General features: G+C 38.1%; 1 protein-coding gene across 18 annotated transcripts in view; it reads left to right on the top strand.

Annotated features, from left to right (window-relative positions):
* Window positions 1–23,942, top strand: part of MCTP1 (multiple C2 and transmembrane domain containing 1) — a 607,542-nt gene that overhangs the window by 225,805 nt on the left and 357,795 nt on the right. Inside the window, exons 1-2 of one of the 18 annotated variants that reach the window (XM_054556464.2) lie at window positions 14,276–17,475; window positions 18,329–18,474. The exons of 15 other annotated variants lie outside the window; for them this stretch is intronic. In XM_054556464.2, coding sequence (XP_054412439.1) covers window positions 18,454–18,474 — 21 coding nt within the window. In that variant the 5' untranslated portion in view covers window positions 14,276–17,475; window positions 18,329–18,453. Of the gene's footprint in view, window positions 1–14,273; window positions 17,476–17,515; window positions 18,475–23,942 lie in introns of those variants that run through there. 2 more of the 18 variants (XM_063724451.1, XM_063724452.1) reach the window with 2 other exon arrangements.

Genomic DNA, 23,942 nt, shown 5'->3' with positions numbered 1-23,942 from the left:
TATTGTTTCAAGTTTTCTAAGGGAAAGAAACAAAGATAAAACTTTTACGTAAAATTATCTGTTCAAATATAACTAAATAAGGTAAAAATACACCCAAGTTTTAGACCACATGGCAGGTGTTTTAAAACAAAAGGCAGTGTCTCCATTTAGGTGTTTTTTATATATCAGACATTAATATTTTTAAGAAATTAAGGACTGAAAACTATATTTGCCACATTAAAATATTATTCCCATTATATTCTGACCTCTTCCTCATTGTATCTATTATTTTTGCAAGTTTTCATGAGAGATTATTTTTACACTTTACAATTTTAATTGAAGTTTTATAAACCAAAATTAAGGAGAAGGTTAACTAAAAACCAAACATCACTTTGATTTTAAAAGTTCAGTTCAATGAGTCAAAGCAGTTCAAAATGTTGTACCAGCTGTAAAATGTCCATGATCTCTTTATTTACCTGAATAGTGTATAATTCATATTTACAAAATGTTGACAGTACAAGGTGCCTTAAAGATCAACTAGCTCAACCTTCTCATTTTGCAAATAAAAAATATTCTGCCACAGGCAAATTAAATGACTTGTCCAAAATTATACAGCCAGCTCCCGACAGAGCCAAGCTGGGCGTGGGGTTGCTGTCATGTACCTCTGCAATCTTTTTACATCAGTCAACATTATCATCCCTATCTGAATTTAGTATTTAAATTCTGCATCATTTTTCCTGCTTATTAAAATGTTAATTGTGCACAGCATAAATCAATTTAAGCTTGACCTAATTTCCTTTTGGCCACGAAACATTTTTTTGAGCCATATTTTCTGGAAGGACATGTTTTATGCCCTAGGTAGAACCACAGATTCTACCTAGAAGCTTTTCCTCATACCTGAAAGTCTCCCTTCATTTTTATTCACTTGGCACTGCACGTATACTAGTAATCACACAGATAGGTCCACATTTAACCACTTGTGCACATCTAAGATTGGTTATACTTCTCCACCCGCTTCAACTTTCCAGATCCTAGAAATAAATGTGTGTTCAAACTTCATAAATACAAATTATTGCATTAGCAAAAATGTATACACCTATCCAAATCATTTAGCAAAATAAATGACAATTGATTACTAAACAATACTCTATATTAATTATACCTTTGTCATCAAAGTAGTAATGCCCTAGGAGTTGCCAGCCCTCTCTCTTGGTGACCTCTCCAGGAGTTGGGTGGCCACACCCAAGCAACAGCTCTTCAAAGTGCTCAGTCCTCTACACCTTCAAGTGGATGGTGCTAAGGGGCTTGGCCTTCACCTTACAGGATAGTGACTCTTCAACTGCATGGTATAGCAGATTCACCAGAGAATCTTGCTCAAACTACATGTACCCAGGCCTACGCCTGAGAGATTCTGAATCATTAGGTCATGGGTAGAGCCCAAGAGTGTAATTTTTTTTTCTTGAGTTGGAGTCTCACTCTGTCGCCAAGGCTGGAGTGCAGTGGCACCATCTCTGCTCACTGCAAGCTCCACCTCCCAGGTTCAAGTGATTCTCCTGCCTCAGCCTCCTGAGTAGCTGGGATTATAGGCACCTGCCACCAGCCCAGCCAACTTTTTTTTTGTATTTTCAGTAGAGACGGGGTTTCACTATGTTGGCCAGCCTGGTCTTGAACTCCTGACCTCGTGATTCACCCGCCTCGGCCTCCCAAAGTGCTGGGGTTACAGGCATGAGCAAGAGTGTAAATTTTAAGAAAAGCTCAGGTAATTCTAGCACACACTCCAAGTTAAGAAAACCTGGGGCACCAAGAATGCTTCAAGGAGAGGGTCTGATGATGCCAACAAGCAGGGCATCAACCAGGAAACACTGAAGGGAGGCACCTGAGCTCCTGTTTGTTCCATATTCCTGCCCTTCCCTCTCAACTTTACCTTTTTGTAGCATATCCAGTGTGCTCCCACCTCCTAGCACTGTCATCTTCTTCCATATCTTGGGGAAACCATTTGAGTATGGGCATAACCACTTGGAAAGATATAGGTGAACAACAGATCTTTGTAGGTGAACTCACAGAACACCCTACGCTGGGAGTCTAGTCAGGGTGCACTCAGTTACTTCCCCACTCCATACTCAGTAAGGTTGAGGAGATGATGGGGGACGGTGTCAAGGGAGAGCAGTCACAAAATGCAGCAATGAATGGGTACCCTTAGTCTTAAGCCAAAGAATCCTAGCCAAGCCTCAGCAGCAAAGAGAAGTTGAGCCATGAGTCTGGATGAGAGAAATCTAATGAGGTGAGGAAGCTGAGATTCTGCTAACCAAAGAATAGCTTTGGCAAGTGCCACATTGTGCATGCTGTCCCTCCTATGCCCAAGACTGACAGAAAATTAAGACTAACTCCCTAAAAAAGAGAACAATCAGCTGTACAGGATAGCTGGGCTGCTGAAAGAAGGCCCTGCAAGATTCACTGTGACCATGGGCTAGTGTGATGAGCAGTAACAAGGAGCAAAGTGGACCATGTGGCACAGGGCTTGAGAAAGAGGTCCTCCATATCTCCAGTGAAAATAGTTGCTAAGCGCACTTTGGGAGGCCAAGGCAGGCAGATCACGAGGTCAGGAGATCGAGACCATCCTGGCTAACATGGTGAAACCCTGTCTCTACTAAAAATACAAAAGATTAGCCAGGTGTGGTGGCCGGCACCTGTAGTCCCAGCTAATCAGGAGGCTGAGGCAGGAGAATGGCGTGAACCCGGGAGGCGGAGCTTGCAGTGAGCCGAGATCGTGCCATTGCACTCCAGCCTGGGCGACAGAGCGAGACTCCATCTCAAAAAAAAAAAAAAAAAAAAAAAAAAAGTTGCTAAGCAGAGTCCAAATTTGGAGCTAGAACAGTTGGGGTTGAATCTAGCTCCAAACATATATTGTGACTTTGAGAATATTATTTGACATCTGTGGGCTTTAGTTTCTTCCTCCTAAAATGAGAATGAAAACATCTTCTTTGGAACTACTAACCATAGGTCTAGATGCAGAGTATAATATTGGCCCCTTTGTGCTGCAATATTTTCACATGCTCAATGCACAAGCCTTTTTCACATGATCATAATTCAAGCCAACACTAGTCTAATAGTCTGTAGAGCCATCAATTCATGTGAGACAGTCTTTGGTAAAAATTGAAAAAGCTTGTACTATGTAGAGTGAATGTGACAAGTAGAGTGATTTATTGGAATCTTTACAAGCTCTTGTTTGCTCTTGTTTATATTCCCCCAGCCTTATGTAATTTGTTTTGTTTACTGTTTATCCAATTAGGGTTAAGAGGGTAGGACTTACTGTACTCCAGAACCAACAGAATGCTTCTTGATCCTGATTTTACTGGAACACAGGAGCAGCTTGTCAAACTCTCTGGATAGGAGGTGGGGTACATTGGTTCTTCCAGAACCAAAGCCAAATATGCTTTAGCATCAATTTGCCAACAAACCTCCAACCACACACACACACATACAAACAGGAAAATTGGCATTGTTTCACATTAGAATCTGAGAAATCTAATAGTTAAGAAACCTGTATATCACAGCTAAACTTGTTTACTCTAAAGCAAAATTTATTTTTCTCCTGGATCTATTAAAATTCCTCTAGATGGACTTTTACATGTATATATTTCTACCTGTTGTTTTCTTGGAAGCCTAGCAGAGAAGTAAAATATATCACTCACCTCTAGCATATGATTGCCAGATTTTAACAAAAATCTAGTCAGTGGTAAGTTGTATTTAAGACATCTCATTTATGTGAGTATGAGTGCCATTCTGGTTCTTAGATACATTAGTATGTGCAGTGGCCACAGTTTCACAGAGTGAAACTTTCAATCTACAAGATCTCTATATTTACATGCAATGCACTGGTTATTTCACTGCCTTTCCCCACTTGCATTCAGGGATACAGAAATATTTTTAAGAGCTTGTGCCCCCAGAAACTATGGAGGAGAAATGGACACAATGTTTGTTAACAAATCATCATGAATATCACTCATGATATATCAAATTATAAGCTATACTGAGGGACATCAGCAAAAGTAGAAAATTATATAGAGAATAAAAGGGGAAGTTAACTTATATTTGTAGCCTCAGAGAAGTCCTCTGTGAGAAAGTGACTTTTAAGCTGAGACCAAGGATATGTAGAGTTACTTTTGGTTTCCCCGCTGTTTGAAAGTTTGTGAGGATGAGAGAAAATGTACGTAAAGTACCCAGCACAGCATCTGGCAGCACCAGAAGTCTCCAGGAGATTCTGATCCAGCCTCTCTCCTAATCAACGACTACGAAGCCAGCTGGTACCTCAGACAGAAGCTCGTGGGCTGCACGTGCTGCCTCAGGCTCCGGATCTGGTGTCATAGGTACGCCCAGGTTAGCTGAGGATCCCTGTGGCTACAGCCTTCCTGGTTAGCTTTCACGGTTAGCCTTCACAAGTATGCTCTGTATGTGAATTGCTGCTCAGATGTGCTTTGTTCAACATTTCTCTCCAGGGATGAGCACCCTTCCTCTCACTTCCCCTTTGTTCCAGTCCATTTGGCTTGGCTCTGATTTCCTGCTTCCTCATTTTGGGAATAGGTTCATCCCATGGTACCCTAATCCCACGGAACTTCCCTTGAACCAATACATTGCCATCTCCCCACTGAGAGATGCCGGCCTCTTCTTCCAACTCTCCCAACCACCTTAACCAAGTCAGCCCCTCCCACATAGTCCCTAGTTAAGATCAGAATGAGCTTTATCTGCCTCTCAAACTTTGTCGTTCCTACCTCTGCAATCCCTCTTAGAGGATGGAACTACTGTGGGATGAATTCACTAAGCCGCAGCTGGGACTGCCTTTGTAATCCTCTCTCTAGACAGTCTGCCCCAGTCTCACACATGGCCAAAGTCTGGTAGGTAGTTGGTGAGTTCCTGAGTGTTGCTCTCTGGGCCAAGGCAATACAGGGCAACTTCCCAAGGCAGAGGAGACAGGAGTAGTGCTTGGATTTGGATCAGACCACACTGGGCTTTGCTGAGAGGAACTGGGCCAGCATCCAGAATGGTTTTAAATGGACTGGGTTTGAAACAGTTCTCAGAGTGTTGAGAGCAATTATGAAGGAATCAGAGTGGCTGTGGATGCTGAGAGGTTTGGAGGTCCCTAAAGGTATCCCCCAATCTGTACTGCAGAATTGGAACCCCATTGACAAGAAGAAGAGAACTAGAGGAGGCTGGAGCAGGTGTTGCACTCAAGTTGCCACAGGGCCAGCAGTGCTGAGGCTGCAGAAATCAGGGACACTGCCAGCAGCAACACTCCAGTTCCTGCTCCTTAGAGGGTGAGAGGCAAGCTGGGCTCAGGGTAGCCTGACAGCAGATGTGGCCTGGGACTGTGGCCTAGTAGGCCTTCCATGGACCCGGTGCTGGTAGATGGGTAAGGAGAGAAACTAGATAACAACAGAGTGCCTTGACGAGGGCGGGAAAATGCCAGGCTCCACCACAGAGAACAGGAAGATAGTTCTTCCCGTATTGTGGTTTCTAAAGTTTGTAATTTCCAAGCTGCTGGCAGCACTTACAGAAAGGGAGGGTCGGCCGGGCACAATGGCTCACGCCTGTAATCCCAGCACTTTAGGAGGCTGAGGTGGGCGGATTACAAGGTCAGGAGATCAAGACCATCCTGGCTAACACAGTGAAACCCCATCTCTACTAAAAATTAAAAAAAAAAAAATAGCCGGGCGTGGTAGCGGGCGCCTGTAGTCCCAGCTACTCAGGAGGCTGAGGCAGGAGAATGGCTTGAACCCAGGATGCGGAGCTTGCAGTGAGCAGAGATTGCGTCACTGCACTCCAGCCTGGGCGACAGAGCAAGACTCTGTCTCAAAAAAAAAAAAAAAGGGCGAGGGAGGGTCATTTGTTTTTGTGTCTGAAGCACCCCAACTTGACATCCCTGTGAGCCTAAGGACAAGGAGCTCAAAGAAGAGTGTGCTCTGAGAACGGGTGCCTTGGTTATACTTGTATGCTTTCACACACATACATAGACAAGCATATCAGATTCTGTGCCCTTGCGGGTAAGTCACCTGGCCTGTGTCATCAAAATGTAGCATATTTCTGTACACTGTATGTTATTCTGCAAAAAAAAAAAAAAAAAAAAAAGCTATGCTCCCAAAGGCTGGGTTGACAAAGGAAAGGTGCTTGTAAGCAATTACTTTATTATGTTTGATACAATAAACTTGGCTTCTATCATGAAAGACCCCAATGAAAACTGTCATCTGCAAAGTTAGGAGTACATACACATATTTATGCTATGTAGATAGTTTATGGTCAATTTCACTCATCACTGTTTCCACTCCCTGACTTACCAATAATTTGACAGTCCTTGCAGCTGCATTGTAACTTACCGTCACCCCACCCTTTGTTTCTGAGCAGTCATAGTGGGTGAGGAGAAAAATAGGGCACATTTGAGAGAAAATATGTGACTATACAAAAGACAAGCACATTTCTTTGGCTGTCATAATTAGCTATGAAAATTAAGATTGAGAACATCTGTTTTAATTATGTATGTAGCACAGGCCGTTCTGTTGTTTCACAGCTTCTCTCAGGAAAAAAAAAAAAAAGATACCTGCTCACAATCTTCCCCTGGAGCTAAGCCTAATTTGCTTTTAGCTATAAAAAACTACTATTGATATTAAATAATGTCCCTAGGTACAATATTATGTAAAATTTTTATAATTTCTTTGGCAGACCCTGTATGGTAAGATTGGAAAGGACAGACTAAATGCAATAAACATAAATTTCAAAGTGGAAATGACTGACAAAGTGTGTTAGCTCAGTGTTTAATTAGGCATCAAAGCTTTATTTTTTGACCCAATTGTGAAAACCATAGTAATGCAAACCAACATGGAGAAAGCTACTGGGAACAGCAAAGGAAATGGAAGTGAACTAAGTAGAAAACAGATCCTGGCCAATCAGGTCCTTGACGGCTTAAAACATTTACTGTTCTCCAAGTGTCCCAGAGTGTTAGACACTATAGAAAATTAACCCATAAAGCCGCAAGGTATCTTCACACCTGCCATCTGCCTCTGAGGAAGTTGACGTATTAGACTAGACTGTCCCTGGGTTTTGTTTTTGTTTTGTTTTCATTTCCTTTTTAAAAATAATTGTGATCAGATTCCTATATTTACTGTCTGTTGGAATTAAGTATTTTACCCTTCTATTAACATACCTTCATACCCCACCAACTCTGACTCTCTTTCTCTGTCTCCTCTCTTCTCTCTCTCTCTTTCTCCTCTGTGAATCAAATCTATTTTCTCTCATTGGATATTTCGTAGAGAAAACCCTACCCAAGACATTATCTTGCCCTTGAGAAATTTGGAATCAAATGTGTCTTGGTTCATTTTCTATTCTCGCTGAATAAAGTATTAATTTTAACTTGATTTAAATAGGGTAATGATAAATTTAATAGAATAGAATAATTGCCTCTTTCTCTTTATCAAAAAAGAAAGACCTTGTTGAAAGATCAAGTTAATTTAATGATTTATTTTTCAAATTTAGTTTAAGAAATAGATTGTTTGACAGAGAGTGGAAAAATGGTTACCAGAGACTGAGAGGAGGGTGCTGGAGGGATGGGGAAAGGGTCGATGTTGATGAAAAGTACAAATTTTCAGTTAGGAGGAATAAGTTGTAGTGATCTATTGCACTGCATAGTGACATTAATAATAATGTATTGTATATTTCCAAATTGTCGAAGAAATAAATTTTTAATATTCTCACCGCAAAAAAAGATAGGTTAGTGAGGTGATGGAAAGGTTAGTTTGACTGAATCTTTCCACAGTGTATATGTAGATCAAAACATCACTGTGTATCACATAAATATATACAATTATTATTCATCAATTAAACTAATTTTAAAAACATTGAAGTATGTTCTAACAAAATATATATTTAAAACATCTAAAAATATAAGCATATTTTATAGGTTAATAGTAAATGTATCTTAGTTTATTTCTGTTTAGAAATTGTATTTTTCAATTTATTCTTTTAATATATTAGTTGTAAATCCCTTTGGATTTTCTATAGAGACAGTCTATGAATAATGCCAATTTTTTCATTTCTAAATCATTTATTTTCATGTCATATTTTATTTTTGACACATAATCATTACACACATTTACGTGATAGAATGTGAGGTTTCAATACACGTATACATTGTATAATGATCAAATCAGGGTAATTAGCTAATGCACAACCCCAAACATTTATCACTTCTTTGTGGTGAGAACATTCAAAATCCCCTCCTTTTGATATTTTGAAATATATGATACATTATTGTTAACTATACTCACCCTGCTGTGCAATAGAATCCCAGAACTTATTCCAGCTGTCTGTAACTTTGTACCCATTGACCAACCTCTTCCGATCCCCCCACTCCCACCCCTCCCCAGCGTCTGGTAACCACTATTCTACTCTCTACTTCAAGAGTCCCCCATCCCAGGCCTTGGACTGGTACCGGTCCATGGTCTCTCAGGAATGGGGCAGCACAGCAAGAGGTGAGTGGTCAGTGAGGGAGCATTACCCCCTAAGCTCCGCCTCCTGTCAGATCAACGGCGGCATTAGATTCTCATAGAAGTGCGAACCCTATTGTGAACTGCGCATGTGAGGGATCTAGGTTGTACATTATTTACGAGCATCTAATGCCTGATGATCTGAGGTGGAACAGTTTCATTTCAAAACCATCCCCGCTCCGCCCCCGGTCCCTACTGCACTTTCTATGGGATCAACTTTTTAGATTCCACACATAAGTGAGATCATGCAATATTTGTTTTTCTGTGTCTGACTTATTTTACTTAATATAATGCCCTCCAGGTTTGTCCATCTTGTCACAAATGACAGGATTTCATTCCTTTTTATAACTGAAAAGTATTCCATTATGTATGTATATATATATATATTAAATTTTCTTTATAAGTTCATCTGTTGATGGACACTTAGGTTGATTTCATGTCTTGGCAATTGTAAATAGTACTGCAATAAACAGATATCCCTTTGACACACTGATTTCATTTCCTTTGGATATATACCCAGTAGTGGGATTGCTGGATCATATAATAGTTCTGTTTTTAATTTTTTGAGGAACCTCTGTACTGTTTTCTCTAATGGCTGTGCTAATTTACATTCGCATCAACAGTGTGTATGGGTTCTCATTTCTTCACATCCTTGCCAACACTGGTTATCTCTTGTCTTTTTGGTAATAGCCATTCTAACTGAAGTGAGATGATCTTATTGTAGTTTTGATTTGCATTCCCTTGATGTTTAGTGATGTTGAGCATTTTTTCATATACTTGTTGATCATTTCTATGTCTTTTCAGGAAGATCTATTCAGGTCTTTTGTCATTTTTGAGTTTGATTATTTGGTTTCTTGTTACCAAGCTGTTTGAGTTCCTTCTACATTCTGGATATTAAACCCTTGTTAGTTATATACTTTGTAAACATTTTCTCCCATTCAGTAGATTGTTCACTCTGTTAATGTTTGTGTTGTTGTGCAGAGCTTTTTAGTTTAATGTAATCCCATTTCTTTATTTTTGCTTTTGTTGCTTGTGCTTTTGAGGTCTTATTCAAAAAACACTTGCCCACACCAATATAAAAAAGCATTTTTCTTATGTTGTCTTCTAGTAGTTTGGAATTTCCAGTCTTACATTTAAGACTTTAATCCATTTTCAGTTGATTTTTGTATATGGTGAGAAATTGGGGTCTAGTTTCATTCTTCTGCGTGTGGATACTCAATTTCCCAGCATAATTTATTGGAACGTGTATTTTATATTTTATCTATACTCTGGTTAAAACCTCTAGAAAAATATTGAATTGAAGTGATGATAGTAGGTATCCTGTTCTTTTCTCAATCTCAAAGGAAAAGCTTTTAATGTTTTACCATAAAATACAAATATTTGTTCATTGCTTTTATCAGATTAAGAGAGTTCTTGTCTATCCCTGGCTTGCTAGATTTTTTAAAAATTAATGAATATTGAATTCTATCAAATGTTTTCCCTATATCTTTTAAGATAATCATATAAATTTTGCCTTTAATCTACTAATTGATGAGTTACATTAATTGATTTTCTAAAGGTAACCCATATTTTAATAAATGGAATAAACCCGTATTGGTCATACTGTTTTATCATTTATATATGTTTCTGGATTTAGTTTGCTAACATTTTGTTTGGAATATTTACATATATATTTGTGATTGAGATTTGCCAGTTTTTTTTTCTTTTCTTGCAATCTTCATGTCAAATTTTGGTATTCAATTATTGGCCTTAAATAATTAATGATAACTTTTTATGCTACATAATAATTTGTATAATTTTGAAATGATTTCTTAGGTGTAGGAAGATTTTAACTACTGATAACAGTTCTTAATTAATTAATTAATAATTAATAATTTTAGTAATGTTCAAGTTTTCTAATTATTCTTGAAATAGTTTTAATAGATATTATTTTCAGATGTATATTCACTTATATAAATTTTAAATGAATTGGCAAAATGTATTGTTTTTTGTACAAAATTCAGAAGCATTGAATTTTTAGCAGAAAAATGATATAATGTTCAGGGTTGTTACACAAGATCAGTTGGATCAGGGTGGAAAAAATAGAACTCTTCATAGGTCAGCTATTTAAATTGCACCTGCCAAATCATTTTTAAGTGGTTATATGCAGCTTCATCAACATCTAAATCCATTTGGAAAATTATTGAATACTTTATTAACTCTGTAAAATACCATTTTCTTCCAAGTGGTCTGTTGGTTTGGTTGATGGTCAGTTCTACATCAAAGGGAACTTCTATGGATCATCCATATCCCATTCTTACATGTTATACTGGTGCACCTATGGGCCTTTATCAGTGAGTGTACCCCAGAATTTCTCTGAGTAGAGTCCACTGCACCTCTGGTGGACCTCAAATATCCTCCTCATGGACTGAGAACTCATCCAAAATACTATTAGATTATTGTTGTCCTTAGAGCCAAATAACTTGTAACTATATAGACATTTCATTTTTATGCCTACAAATGGGATATTTACTATTAACAGTATCCTACTAAGTGAGTTATTAAGGGTTACTAAAATTGGATATTTGTAAATAAAGTTAACATGTCACCAGATTGTGAGTATACAAAATTAATAGACTCCCAAGAAGTCCAGCTGTCACACCACAACTGGCAGCACTGCATAGCTCCTACTGTATACATGAGCACACAGAGGAGTCTCCACAGATTTCTGGATTGAGGGTTGGTTATTGGTGTATCATTAGTGTCCATTTTAATTTTTAGTTTGGTTTAGGTTATAGTTGTCAGTTGCAGCTGTTCTTACATAAACTTTTGCCATTAGTTGTGCTTGATTATCAATTCATTTCTCATGGATTGTCTGTCAACCCTAAAGCATGTACTTGTATAAACAGTTCTTGGGAGCCTATAATTTTCCAATAGCTAGACTTTAAGACACGAATTATAGTTTGAATATGAACTATTCGTGCATTTAGTGCTAAAGCAGGTGTTTACATAATTTGATCCCACAGTAAGATTTCATTGTTATCACACAGTCTTCCTTGTAATTCTGTCTCCCTGCCTCCCTCTGGAAGATGGGGATAAGGAGAATAGGATGGGAATGGAGTTATTTGACTTGTTATAATTGGGCTGAGGTAACAACTTTTGTGGATTACACTTTAGAGGACTCTAGGGGTAAATATTCTATAATAAAAAATGACCAGCCTAGGCAACATGGCAAAACCTCATCTCTACAAAAAAATACAAAAATTAGCCAGGTGTGGTGCTGCATGCCTGTAGTCCCAGCTACTCAGGTGGCTGAGGCAGAAGGATCTCTCACATCCAGGGAGGTTAAAGCTGCAGTGAGCTGAGAATGCACCACTGCACTCCAGCCTAGATGATAGAATAAGACCCTGTCTGAATAAAGAGTGTGCTGGAGTGAACATCCTGCATCAAACAATCCTTTTCTATCTTCTTTTTAAAAATGCAGATTAAATGAATGTTTCCTTGTGAGCTATCTCAAAAAGTAAGGCAAATCCTGGAATTAGCTTCTGTGTTAATGTGTAACATTTTGGCTTTGGCTAAGAAGGTGAGAATTCTGCAGCTTACATGTTCTTTAAGAAAATGAATGGTCACATCACCACCATGGATTTGTTTACTGTAATAGAAACATTTCACAGGAGAGAGATATAGTACAATGAAGGGGAACTAGAAATGGAAATTAAAATTAAAAGAGCCCTGAGTTCTGGTGTTTGAGGTTGGAAGGTTTGGCTTTCCCTGGCGCAGTCACATTCCACAGGATCACCATGTAAACATGCCTTCTTTTTTCATCTGTAGGAGAGCTAATTTCTCATGGATGTTGGGGAAATTTGTTTAAAAATTATTCAGAGAAAGTTTAATTTTAAAAGATCAATTCCTGCCTGAGAGCAGTGGCTCACATCTGTATCCCCAGCACTTTGGGAGGCCGAGGCGGGAGGATGGCTTGAACACAGGAGTTCCAGATGGAGGCCCTATCTCTACAAAATATAAAAAATTAGCCAGGCTTGGCGGCGCATGCTTGTAGTCTCAGCTACTCGGGTGGCTGAGGTAGGAGGATCTCCTGAGCCCAGGCAGGTGGAAGTCACAGTGAGCAATGATCATGCCACTGCAGTCCAGCCTGAGCCACAGAGCAAGACCCTATTTCAAAAAAAACAAAACAACAACAACAAAAAACAAAAAAGAGTAAAACAGAGATCAGTTCCTGGACCCAGCAATCATAAGAAAACATTGTCTGGATAATCGCCATCATTTGCAGTACACCTTGGAATGTATTTCTGTGTGCCTATTGAATGTGGATGATTTTTCTGGCTTGGAGGGTTGTAATCACTGAAATTAAATAATGCAGATACCAGAAGGATATGTGGGGACTGTTCAGTTCCTTCGCCCCAATCCCATGCTGAGGGGACTCTGGAATGCGTTCAAAATACCATCCTCTTAATCTTATTGTGCTGCCTGTCTGATTTTCGCATCTATAAAGGAAGCTGAAGCTTAATGCAGGGAGGGAATTATAAAGCTCTTTTCCTTATAGCCTCAACTGGACTGCATACTGCTTGAACCAAAAAAATAGAGATACAGACACCAAGAGTTGAGAGTTAGAATAAAGTTTGGGGTGAAATAAGCCATAATACTTCAAGGCATTAAATGTGATGGGTTTTCCCAGCATCTAATTCCTTTTTACCAAAATATATATCTTTCAATAGAAAAATGTAAAGAATGCACATAGATTCTCTTAAATCTTGCCTGAGTAAAGTTTTGATTCTATAAAGACATCAGAGGCTGAAAAAACTCAGTTATTGTAAAGAATTAAATAGTATTGAATCAATACTATGACCAAATCCCATTCATTTATCAAATTAATGGAAATAATCATTCTTGAATTCAAATTTCATTTCTACCAGTTGCTTTGCTTTCCATTTTTAAGTTTGAAGTTGCTAATTACTAGCTTGGATAAGAACCATTACCTCTCTGAATCTCAAGTTCTTCCTCAGAAAACAGGGTTAGTACAGTGAAGAAGTACGCAGGCTCCAGAGTCAGCCTGTAATCAAAGCCCAGGCCCCAACCCTTCACTTGTAGCTCTTTAACCTGAGGCATATTTGCCTGTGACTCAGTGTCCTCGTGTATTGAGCAGTGATCACCATAAAACTGCATCCTGGTGCTGTCATGAGTTTCAGATGAGTCAGTGAATGTGAAGCACTTAACACAGTGCCTTCCACAAAGACATAATAAATATTAGTTATTAAAAACAACCCTTAAGGGGTTTGTGAAAATTGATATGAAAGTACATTGAAAACAAAAAAAAAAAAAACATGTATAAAGACAAAGAGAATCTTTTTACTAATATGACTCTGGAAACTTACTCCATTTTTAATAATTCCTTTTTCAATTATTATGTTTTTCCCTTATTTATCTCTTTTGCTAGTAGTTATTCCCTCTGTGTGTTTATTTGGTTCCTTAAGTCTTTTCTTTGTATTTGGCATAAAAGAGAAAAAGAAAGATGTCATAGAGTCAATTGGTTATACTCATGTCAACGCATCTCCCATGACCAGCATGTCCCCATCACAGCCACAGGGCATTGCCAGATGCTGAGAAGGACCAACAAAGGCCTAATGGCTTCATGCTGGGAATTAAGAATGCAGAAAAAAAAATGTACATTTGAGGACAGATTCTTCGTTCTTTTCTTTTCTTTTTTTTTTTTTTTTTTTTTTTTTGTGGAGTGGCACGCTCTCTGCTCACTACAGCCTCTGCCTTCCAGGTTGAAGCGATTTTCTCCTGCCTCAGCCTCCTGAGTAGCTGGGATTACAGGTGTGCTGCACCACCACGCTTGGCTAATTTTTATATTTTTAGTAGAGACAGGGTTTTGCCTTATTGGCCAGGCTGGTCTCGAACTCCTGACCTCAGGTGATCCACCCACCTCAGCCTCCCAAAGTGCTGGGATTACAGGCGTGAGCCACCGTGCCTGGCCAGATTCTTCTTTAAATTCTGTTTTAATATGTCATCTAAAATTCTGAGTGGAACAAAGTCTATTTAAATAGACTCATAAACTACCAACAGATGATGATAATTTTTTAGTTATTGCAGAAAGGAAAAAGATTCATATTACTCTTTTCTTTGGTATATCTGCAAAAGTGGCCTTTTTTAAAAAAACTTTTTTTTATCTTCTCAAGTTTAGGAGTAAATTATGCTCTGCAAGGTGTTTACTAGAAGTTGGGGTGCATCTTCCAACAGGAATAATTTTATGAATGATGGCCAGCTTCCTAGGGAAGCCCATATCCTGTTTAACCCACTGATTTTCAACAGTGTGCTGGGCTCTAACAGCTCTACAGAAGCTGATCACCCAGAATGCCAGAACAGCCCTCTTAACACAGAGCCAGGTGCTTCCTTTCTTCACTTCCCCTGTAGCACAGATTATGTACCCCTCTAGCTCCAGGTACCTGGAGTAGCTGTCCCAAAGAGGCAGAGATCTCATATCGAGGTGAGAAGAGTGTGCTCATGGCTCCAGAGACTGCCCTGCTAAAGAGACCAGGGAGCTAGAGGGCAGGTGAGGTACAAGCAAAGAATAGCCCCAGGCTTAGGATCTGTGACCTGCGAAAAACACTTATTTCCAAAATGACTCCTTGAATGTCTCTTTTCTGTCCCACCAAAGACCCTTGGGGCTGAGCTGCCTACTTCCCCATTCCATTACCTTAATTTCTTGCTTCTGATTGGGTTTCTCTCCATCTTGGGTTTATGGACTAGAACAGCATCTCAAGTTCCCTTTTCCCTTGCCTTAGAAAACATAGTTTCTTTTGAGAAAGTGTGAGGGGTTTTACTCAGTGATGAAAGAAAGCTGCCTAGAGATAGAAAGTATCCTACTTATGCTTCTCCTTCCCTCACCCATCGCATGACCACTGTCACCACCCTGCACATTTTCTCTTTCTTCTCCTCTCCTCTCTACTCTTCTCCTCTTATTTCTGATCTTGGGAAGATAAGGTTTCTAAGATATAACTAAGGGTCTGAAACTGACTCAACTGAGATTTCTACATACATTTCAGAGGATAGTCTTTTTTTTGTACTTGACCTGTTTTTCCTTCATTTCTTTTTCAACTTTCATATTAGATTCAGGGGTGCATGTGCAGGTTTATTACTTGGGTATATTGCATAATACTGAGATTTGAGTACAAATGATCCCATTACCTAGGTAGTGAGCATAATATCCATAGTTAGTTTTTCAAACTTTGCTCTCCTTCCTCTCTCCCCACTCTAGTAGTCCCTTGTTTCTATTGCTGCTACCATCTTTATGTCACTGAGTACCCACAGTTTAGCTCCCATTTATAAGTGACAACATGCAGTACTTGGTTTTTTGTTCCTGGATTAATTCACTTAGGATAATGGCCACCAACTGCATCCATGTTGCTGCGAAGGACATGATTACATTCTGTTTTATAGTATATATATATATATATATGCCACACTTTCCTTATCCAATCCACCGTTGATAGGCACCTAGGTTGATTCTGTGTCTTTGCTATTGTGAATAGCACTGTGATGGACATACAAGTGCATATATCATTTTGGTAGAAAGATTTGTTTTCTTTTGGGGAATATACCCAGGAATGGGATTGCTGGGTTGAATGGTGGTTAGGAGGATAGTCTTAACTCAGTTCTTGCATGCATATACTTGTCACCAGAATGGCAAGAGCTTCTAAGTCCCTGGGCCTGGGTGAAGAGGGTGGTCCTGGACACAGGATCTGAGACGGGAGCTGGTGGCATTGTTGAGTAGACCCAGCTCTGGGGTCAAGGAATTGTGGATCTTTAAAAAGAAAATGTCAAACCCTAGAGCACATCGCTCTTTTTGTCCCCTGAAAACTGTTTGCAATTATCCCTCGAGTGAGGTAAAAGGAAAAAATTTTCCTGTGTAGCAGGAAGATCTACAATGATGAAAGACACAGGAAGGGAAGAGAAAATTCTCACAATTTTCCCTCCATGGACACCTTTATCCATACCTCTCCATTTATTTTTTCATTTAAATCTATGTTGAAGTGGCATAGTTTAAGTTTGTAGAAGGCTTAACGATTTCCAAAATGATTTCCATACAGCATTTCATTTGAACCCCATAACAGTTCTGGAAAATGGGCAATGGAGGTCTTAGAAGCATTGTTTTATTGAAGAAAGAGTCCAGAAAGATTGAGTTGCCAAAGGTCGTAGAGTGTGTGGTACAGACCCAGGACTGGAATTCACTTACTTCTTCACTCTTTTTCCTTCATATTAGAATTCTTCTTCATAATTCTGGTTTTGACTCATGGGATTAGCAGAAGTGCAATAACGTGAATCCATTTAAATGTTTTATGTTTTAAAAATCTGTGCAACAGTTTACACAAAAGCAGGAATGTATTTTTCTTCAATATTTCTTCTTTAACATTGTAATATCACATTAAATTCTAGCTTTGTTCCAAGAATCAATCATAGATAATTTATGCATTTGAATTATTGGGAAGGGTGTTAATAGACTAAGAGCAATGAGCCGAAGCATCAGCTATTTTATCCCATTAGAATATGAATAGCAAACTTAAGGCTGTAAAAATTCCTGAGTTGAAAAGGATTTCAATCAGAACACTTATTATCTTGAGAAGCCTGGTTAGGTTTTTTGTTGTTGTTGTTGTAACTTAATTAAAATAGGCCCAATTAATGGAAATAAAGTTAGTCTTTTATTATAAATAAGGCTTCAGTTGTTGGAATAAGTTCTATGAAATGGAACCGGAGAGTAAATGTTGTTCAGAGGATGCTTATCTAGGTCTCATCATGTCCACCATTAACCCCCATTCTTCCGGTTTGACATTTTGCGAATCATTGGTGTTCCATTGAGGTTGAAAAAAGGAAATATATGAAACAGAGCTCAGAGAGCTGCATTTGTCACTGCATTGACTGCTCTCGGAAAAATCTGGGTGCAAAATGCCATCTAAAGGTATTTACCAAGGTAAAGCTGGGGGTGAGCTTATAAAGGGAGACTATTCCTGTCCCAAATTATCAGGAAGTTGGAAGCTATTTGCTGAATAAAACAGAATTATTGTCTTCTAAGAGGCAATCTTAATCAGTATTTAATTATTTTAAAATAATCTTAAGAGATGAATGAATTTTGGCTGACTGCCTTTCTTATTTGCTAAGTGGCTTGTGTGTACTATAATCAGATGTTAGATTTTGTAGTAAATTGTATCTAATATGGAAAGTAAAATGTATCTAATACTAATTCATAAAAACCAAAAATTATACTTACTGTCCTTTATGATTCCAAATGATTCATTTCCCCACTGCATTACACTGCAGGAAAAATAAGAATTTTCAAAAAGAAAGAACTTTTTTTCTCAAAATGGCTTGTACTGCCCATTTAAAGGTTTTTACATCCAGTCATTTCTGTGACATAATTTTGCTACTTTGGATAGTAGTTATGTTAATATTTTTATGATTTTTTTAAAGTACGGAAAACATAAAGATTAACATACACCTGTTTCCATTCTCTATAATTAATGTTACTATTTTATGATATTTGCTTCTAGTCTCATTTTTCCCCTGAAAATAGAATATAGATAAAATTAAAGACTATGGCTGTGAAGCTGGTATTTTTCAATCCCCTTTTAATCTTATATGAATATGTATATATCTATAAGCAAAACATAATATATTTTTATTTATATAAATGAAATCATACTACATATTTCTCTAACTTTCTTTTTCATACTCACTATTTGAGAGATCAGTTCTTGGAAATATGTATGTATTTGCGTGTGTTTGTGTGTGTGTGTATTGGGATGAAGGAGTTCATTCTTTTTCAGGGAAATCCTGGAGCAAGACTATGGGGGAATTTAGAAAGTGGCACTTCCCCCAGAGAACTGACGAGAGTAAGATCACTAAGACTGGAACTATTACCATCAAAGCAGGACACAAAATATGAACCGCAATGCTGGTACTGGAATACTCAGTGAGTCCACTATTCCACAAACAATGCAGAAATACACTTAGTAGAGACTCAGAGAGCAAAAGATCAGTTTCTGCACATCCCACTCACTATTAAGAAGTTAATAGCTAAATGCTAAGATAAGGTGAAAATTACATCTATAGTATGAATTAATCCTTGATAATTCATTTAAGTCAGAATATCATTGTATCCATTGTTTTATATTTTAAAACGTCATTCAGATAGCTTACATTTTACCTAGATTATATACTTTTAAATGTTAGGTAGATAAGCAACCTGTGAAATATAATTTCAAAACCACTAAAAGCTTAACTACCATGATCTGATTACCCAGCACATGTTTCTTAAGCATATTTCTACCCACCCTGTCTATACAAAGTTTCATGTTAGCAAGATATGCCTACAATGGGAGAATTGTGAAAGATGTATTAATGATATTTTAAGTATAAGCACTCTTCAAGTGGATGTATTAAGAGCTAATAATTTCCTCTAGCTAGAATATTAAATGGGTGGAAAATCAAGCCAACAAAGAACTCATTACATTCACAATTTTATAAAATACTCCAAGTCATGTATAATTTACTTCTACTCTTTTGTTGCATAATACTTTTATATTTTGATTGGTGTCAGATATGTACTCTGAATTACATAGTGTGCATGTGTGGACAAATACATAGAAGTTTCTTATTTTTATCTTGCATAATTTATGTTGCATTAAAAGTACATGTATAGCATACTAGCCTTAAGTCAAGTCAAAATATTGATTTTTATTATAGACGATCATAGTAGCTAATGTTTATTCATTGCTTATAAGCCAGGTATTGTTTTAGTATTTTTTTTTCACACATTGCTTCTAATTATCTCCAAAACCCTGCCCAGTAGATATTATTGATCCTACTTTACAGGTGAGGAAACTGAGGCCTAATGATATTAAGCCTGTACCCAAGGGGATATAGCTAGTATGCAACACAGGTAAGATCTGAATCTACATCCATTAGACTCCAAAGACAGCCCTTTCTATCATACCACATTACTTCTTAGGAGCATGCAAAAGTTTAATAGACTACTACTAGCTGTGAAATGCACTTTTAGTTGGATTGTCTGAGCTGAAGCACAAACTTACTAATTACGTGGGCTTGGACATGTTGTTTAACCTCTCCTTGTCTCAGTCTCTTTCTAGAGCTGTTTATAAAGATTAAATCAGTTAATATTTTTTAAATGCTTAGAAAAGTACCTGGCACATAGTAAGTATTCAACAGATGTCAATTATTAGTAATACTATTAAATATTTTTCTCAATCTTCAATATTCTTGGAGTCATCAAGAATGTTTTAGGTTGCTGAATGTGTAAAGAATAAATAAATGCCTATATATATTCTATAGAAAATAAGGATTGGTAATGATCTTGATTAGCTCAGAAGAGGAACTACAAAAAGGGAGGATCCGGTAAATACAGTTAAAAAGATCCACAAAATAGGAAACACCCCATTGGAAAACTTAATTTTCCAAACCAGTAGCAAAGAATCCATCTGAGCAACCATGATTACTTTATTGGTAGTGAACTACCCATTAAGATACACCAAAAGAAAAAAATATTATAGCTCCGGCTTGTGTATTATAGCCGCTGAGGCAGGTGATCACTTGAGGCCAGGAGTTTGAGACCAGCGTGGCCAATATAGCGAAACCATGTATTTTTTCTACTAAAAATACAAAAATTAGCCAGGTGTGGTGGCATATGCCTGTGGTCCCAGCTACTCGAGAGGCTGAGGCAGGAGAATCGCTTGACCTTGGAAGGCAGAGGTTGCAGTGAGCTGAGATCCTGAGATTGCACCACTGCACTCCAGCCTGGGTAACAGAACAAGACTGTTTCAAAAAACAAACAAACAATAACAACAAAAAAATACTGTGGACTCATATTTTTCCCTTTTTGTCTGTTAAGCCCAAGTAGATGGCCAGCTTTCTGATGGTCTATAACTTCTCTTATTTGTTCACATTTAATACCCAGTATGGTCTTTTTCATGTGGTGGAGATTCAGTTTATCGTTACTGACTGGTGTGTGTTGTTGGGGGGACCTCTGCTCCTGTAAAGCATGGAACATCAAAAATGAGTCTGATCCAGGAATCATTCTGTAAGGGGTGGAAGGGGAACCACTGTGGGTTCTAGAATCTTGATTGTATTTGTCAAGTGGGTTATACTCAGTCTTCAGACATCTCAGAACTGGAGAGATTTTTAATTCGTCCATTTTTATGTCTTCTGCAGGTCCTAATACAATGCCTTGCACAGAATAGCTAATGATTGCTAAATTGAATCGTAGTTTATCTCTTTAAAATTTTTGAAGAAGGTAATCTTCCTGATTCCTGTTCTCTGCTTCAAAATGATTCTATTTAGTTTTATAGATGTGACGTATTGCATTTGGCCTCTAGAGAAATGAAACTGGTGGCTCCACTGCTACAGTAACTGGGTAATCTTGGACAGGTCTCGGGCTGTGGGCCCTCACAGTTCTCTTCTATTCTATTGTGTTGTATTCCTTGGGCATATTGGAGCAGAATAAGATCACTTTAAGCTTTAAACATTTGAAATCCCTAAAAGCAAAACAGAATAAAAACCCCGTATTTTCTGAAGTCATAGATAAGAAGAATTGTGTGAATAACCTGTGTTCACTGAGCAGCTCAGTGTGGAACCTGGATACTTTTTTACCAAACGCACAAGGTTAATCTTATGATACGGCAAGTTTGGGACATTTAATCTTGGATGTAGAAGACACATGATTTGTATCCACTGCCTAATAGCCTTTTAAGCCTTAAATTCAATCTTATTACATAATACATTCCTTCTATCTTCCCTTCAAGGTTCTGCTTTTCAGCTTCCAACATTTTGTGAATTCTTGACTGTCTTCTGAGTTGTGGAGGTCACATTTGGCCACAACGTCACTTTTAAAGGATTGTGTTGTAATTTTTGAGTCAGAGCCCCTCACCTTCTGCTTGGTATCTGGTAGGTCAGGAAAGGAAACAAAAGAAAACGTTGCTTTCCTTCTTTTTGAGTTTCCTTTGGTTTCTCCTTTCCTCATTTTCTTTCTAACACAAATAATATAGATTGGAGCTTTGCTTCTCAAATTGCGGTCTGTGAATAGCTTGCAGTCGTGGTCTCTCAATAGTCGTGGAATCTCAATCTGTAGTTTAACTGGATCTCCAGGTAATTCCTGTGTGTATTAAGCTTGAAGTAGCAGCAATTAGAGGCTATAAGTGGCAGTGCTCACACTCCTCCCTGCTATCCAAAAAGAATCCTGAAGCTCATGACCTGTGTTTAGCCATAGTTTTATATTCACATATGAACAGCACATTCATAAACCCCATAATACCTTGAGTTATGTCTACTTTGGAGTGCATGATTTTACAGGACTGAGCAGCTTGTCATTCTGATTTAAGTGGGGGTGGAGACATGCTTATTTAAAACCCATGAAAAGAGCTCATGCTTCATATGCTGTTGGTAATATCTGGAAATAATTGTCACTTCAAGCTTCAGTCTGTACTTCTCCAAAGTATGTTTTATTTCCTTGATTTTCATGTAAAAATATGGAAGATTTACAAGTGTATCATTTTGTGCCAAAAATAGATTAATTGCTTTTTGAATAACAAACAGACTTATTTTAGTATTGAGAGTATTTCTTTGCCACATTTTACTTTGCTGTAGTAACTTTCCAAGGTAAAGAGGTATAAAATGCTTTTCCCTGTTGAGATATTAATTTCTTTTCATTTAAATGTTGAATGGCCAGAATTGAGGAAAAGCTCCAGGATTTTCTTCTAGTACTAAAATTCAGGTTTAACTGGACGGCTACCCCAGTCTTATTTTATAAAACAAGCTTAATGAAATTTAAACGTTTAGAAAGCACACATTAAAATTATAGCCCAGAATCACACCTTTAACCTGGAGCCCTTAAGCAAAATGTTGAAAGCTTCCTTTGTTTATTACTAATTTTATCCCTGGATACCACCTCCCACCAGGGCCACAGTCCTTCAGGCTGTGGCTCCCTCACTCCCCTGCTGCAATTAGAGGCATGGGGCTCTTTGAAAGGCTGTAGGGTGGCAACTTTAAATTTTAACATAGGAGCTATTGGGAAACTGGGAAACACAAATCAAACTTGTAAAAATGTAGAAAGGGAGTGGCAGGAGAATACTTGGAGTTTTAGCCTTCCATCCCCAGGAAATAAAGATTGCCAGATAAAATACAGGAATTCCAGTTAAATTGCCACCAAAACACTTTAAATTATATCAACTCTCAGTATCATACGCATAAAAATCTTTCTGAGCAAATTCCTGGGTCTTATCCCCCAAGAGTCTGAATGATTCACTAGCTCTAAAGTGGATCCCAGGGCATTGCCATGCTAACAGGCTGATGAAGATGGTTTAGTGGACCACATTTTGAGAAATACCTGTTTAAATTGTTTAGAATTAATCTAACTCTATATTAAGACTTATCCAGAAAGTGGTGGATCCTATTTCAAAACTTCCTAAGACTGACTTAGAAAATAAACTACCTACTTGCCCAAAATTTCAGATAAAACTTATCTTAATATTACAAGCAATTGCTTTGCTTTTAGGATACCCTCTTGCAGCTCATTTTGTATTCTTTTTCTGTTTTTTAACTTTTAGGTACAGGTGTACATGGGCAGGTTTATCGTATAGATGAATTGTGTGTCATGGGGGTTTGGTGTACAGATTATTTTGTCACCCCAGTAGTAAGCATAGTACTGGATAGGTAGTTTTTCCATCCTTTCCTTCCTCCACCCTCCACCTTCAAGTAGGCCCTGGTGTCTGTTGTTGCCTTCTTTGTGTCCTGTGTACTCACTATTTAGCTCCCACTTATAAGTGAGAACATGTCGTATTTGTTTTTTGTTCCTGTATTAGTTTGCTTAGAATAATGGCCTCCAGCTCCATCTACATTGCTGCAAAGGACATGATCTCATCATTTCTTATTCTTTCAATTTGTACTTTTAAAATAATGTGCAGTGGAATAGTATATCTCGAATATATATTTTATTGTATTTCTACTTAAAGTACAAAGCACTTGGTCAAGTATAAGAGATGGCAGGGAACAAGAGCTCAGAGACCCTTCAGGGAAAGAACAGAAAGTTGGAGAGGTCAAACTTCCTATAACCTAAGGAAGAAGTCTTGGTAATTGAAGGAATGCCAGCAGAGCGTTCCCCTGGTAGGCGATCATCTCAGCAGGTAGATAGAATCACTGTCACAGATTTGGGTGACCACTAGGGATCCACTCTGGGTATCTGGATTCATGAGTTAGTCTGTAGTGTCTTAATGATTGGGGGTTCTATGGGACTTCATTCTTTGGGCATATGGAATACTGAGTAGGTGCAGAGCTTCAGGCCTGGGATGGAATTGGCTAAGACTGGGGTACAAAGCAGGCTTTGGCCAAAATAATTAGCCTGGAGCCCAGTTCTTATAACAAGAATAAAAG

Source organism: Pongo abelii, chromosome 4 (assembly GCF_028885655.2).
Source record: "Pongo abelii isolate AG06213 chromosome 4, NHGRI_mPonAbe1-v2.0_pri, whole genome shotgun sequence".
NCBI classification, from domain to species: domain Eukaryota; kingdom Metazoa; phylum Chordata; class Mammalia; order Primates; family Hominidae; genus Pongo; species Pongo abelii.
Note: the sequence above shows the minus strand (reverse complement) of the source record. Positions and strands in the feature narration are given on the sequence as shown.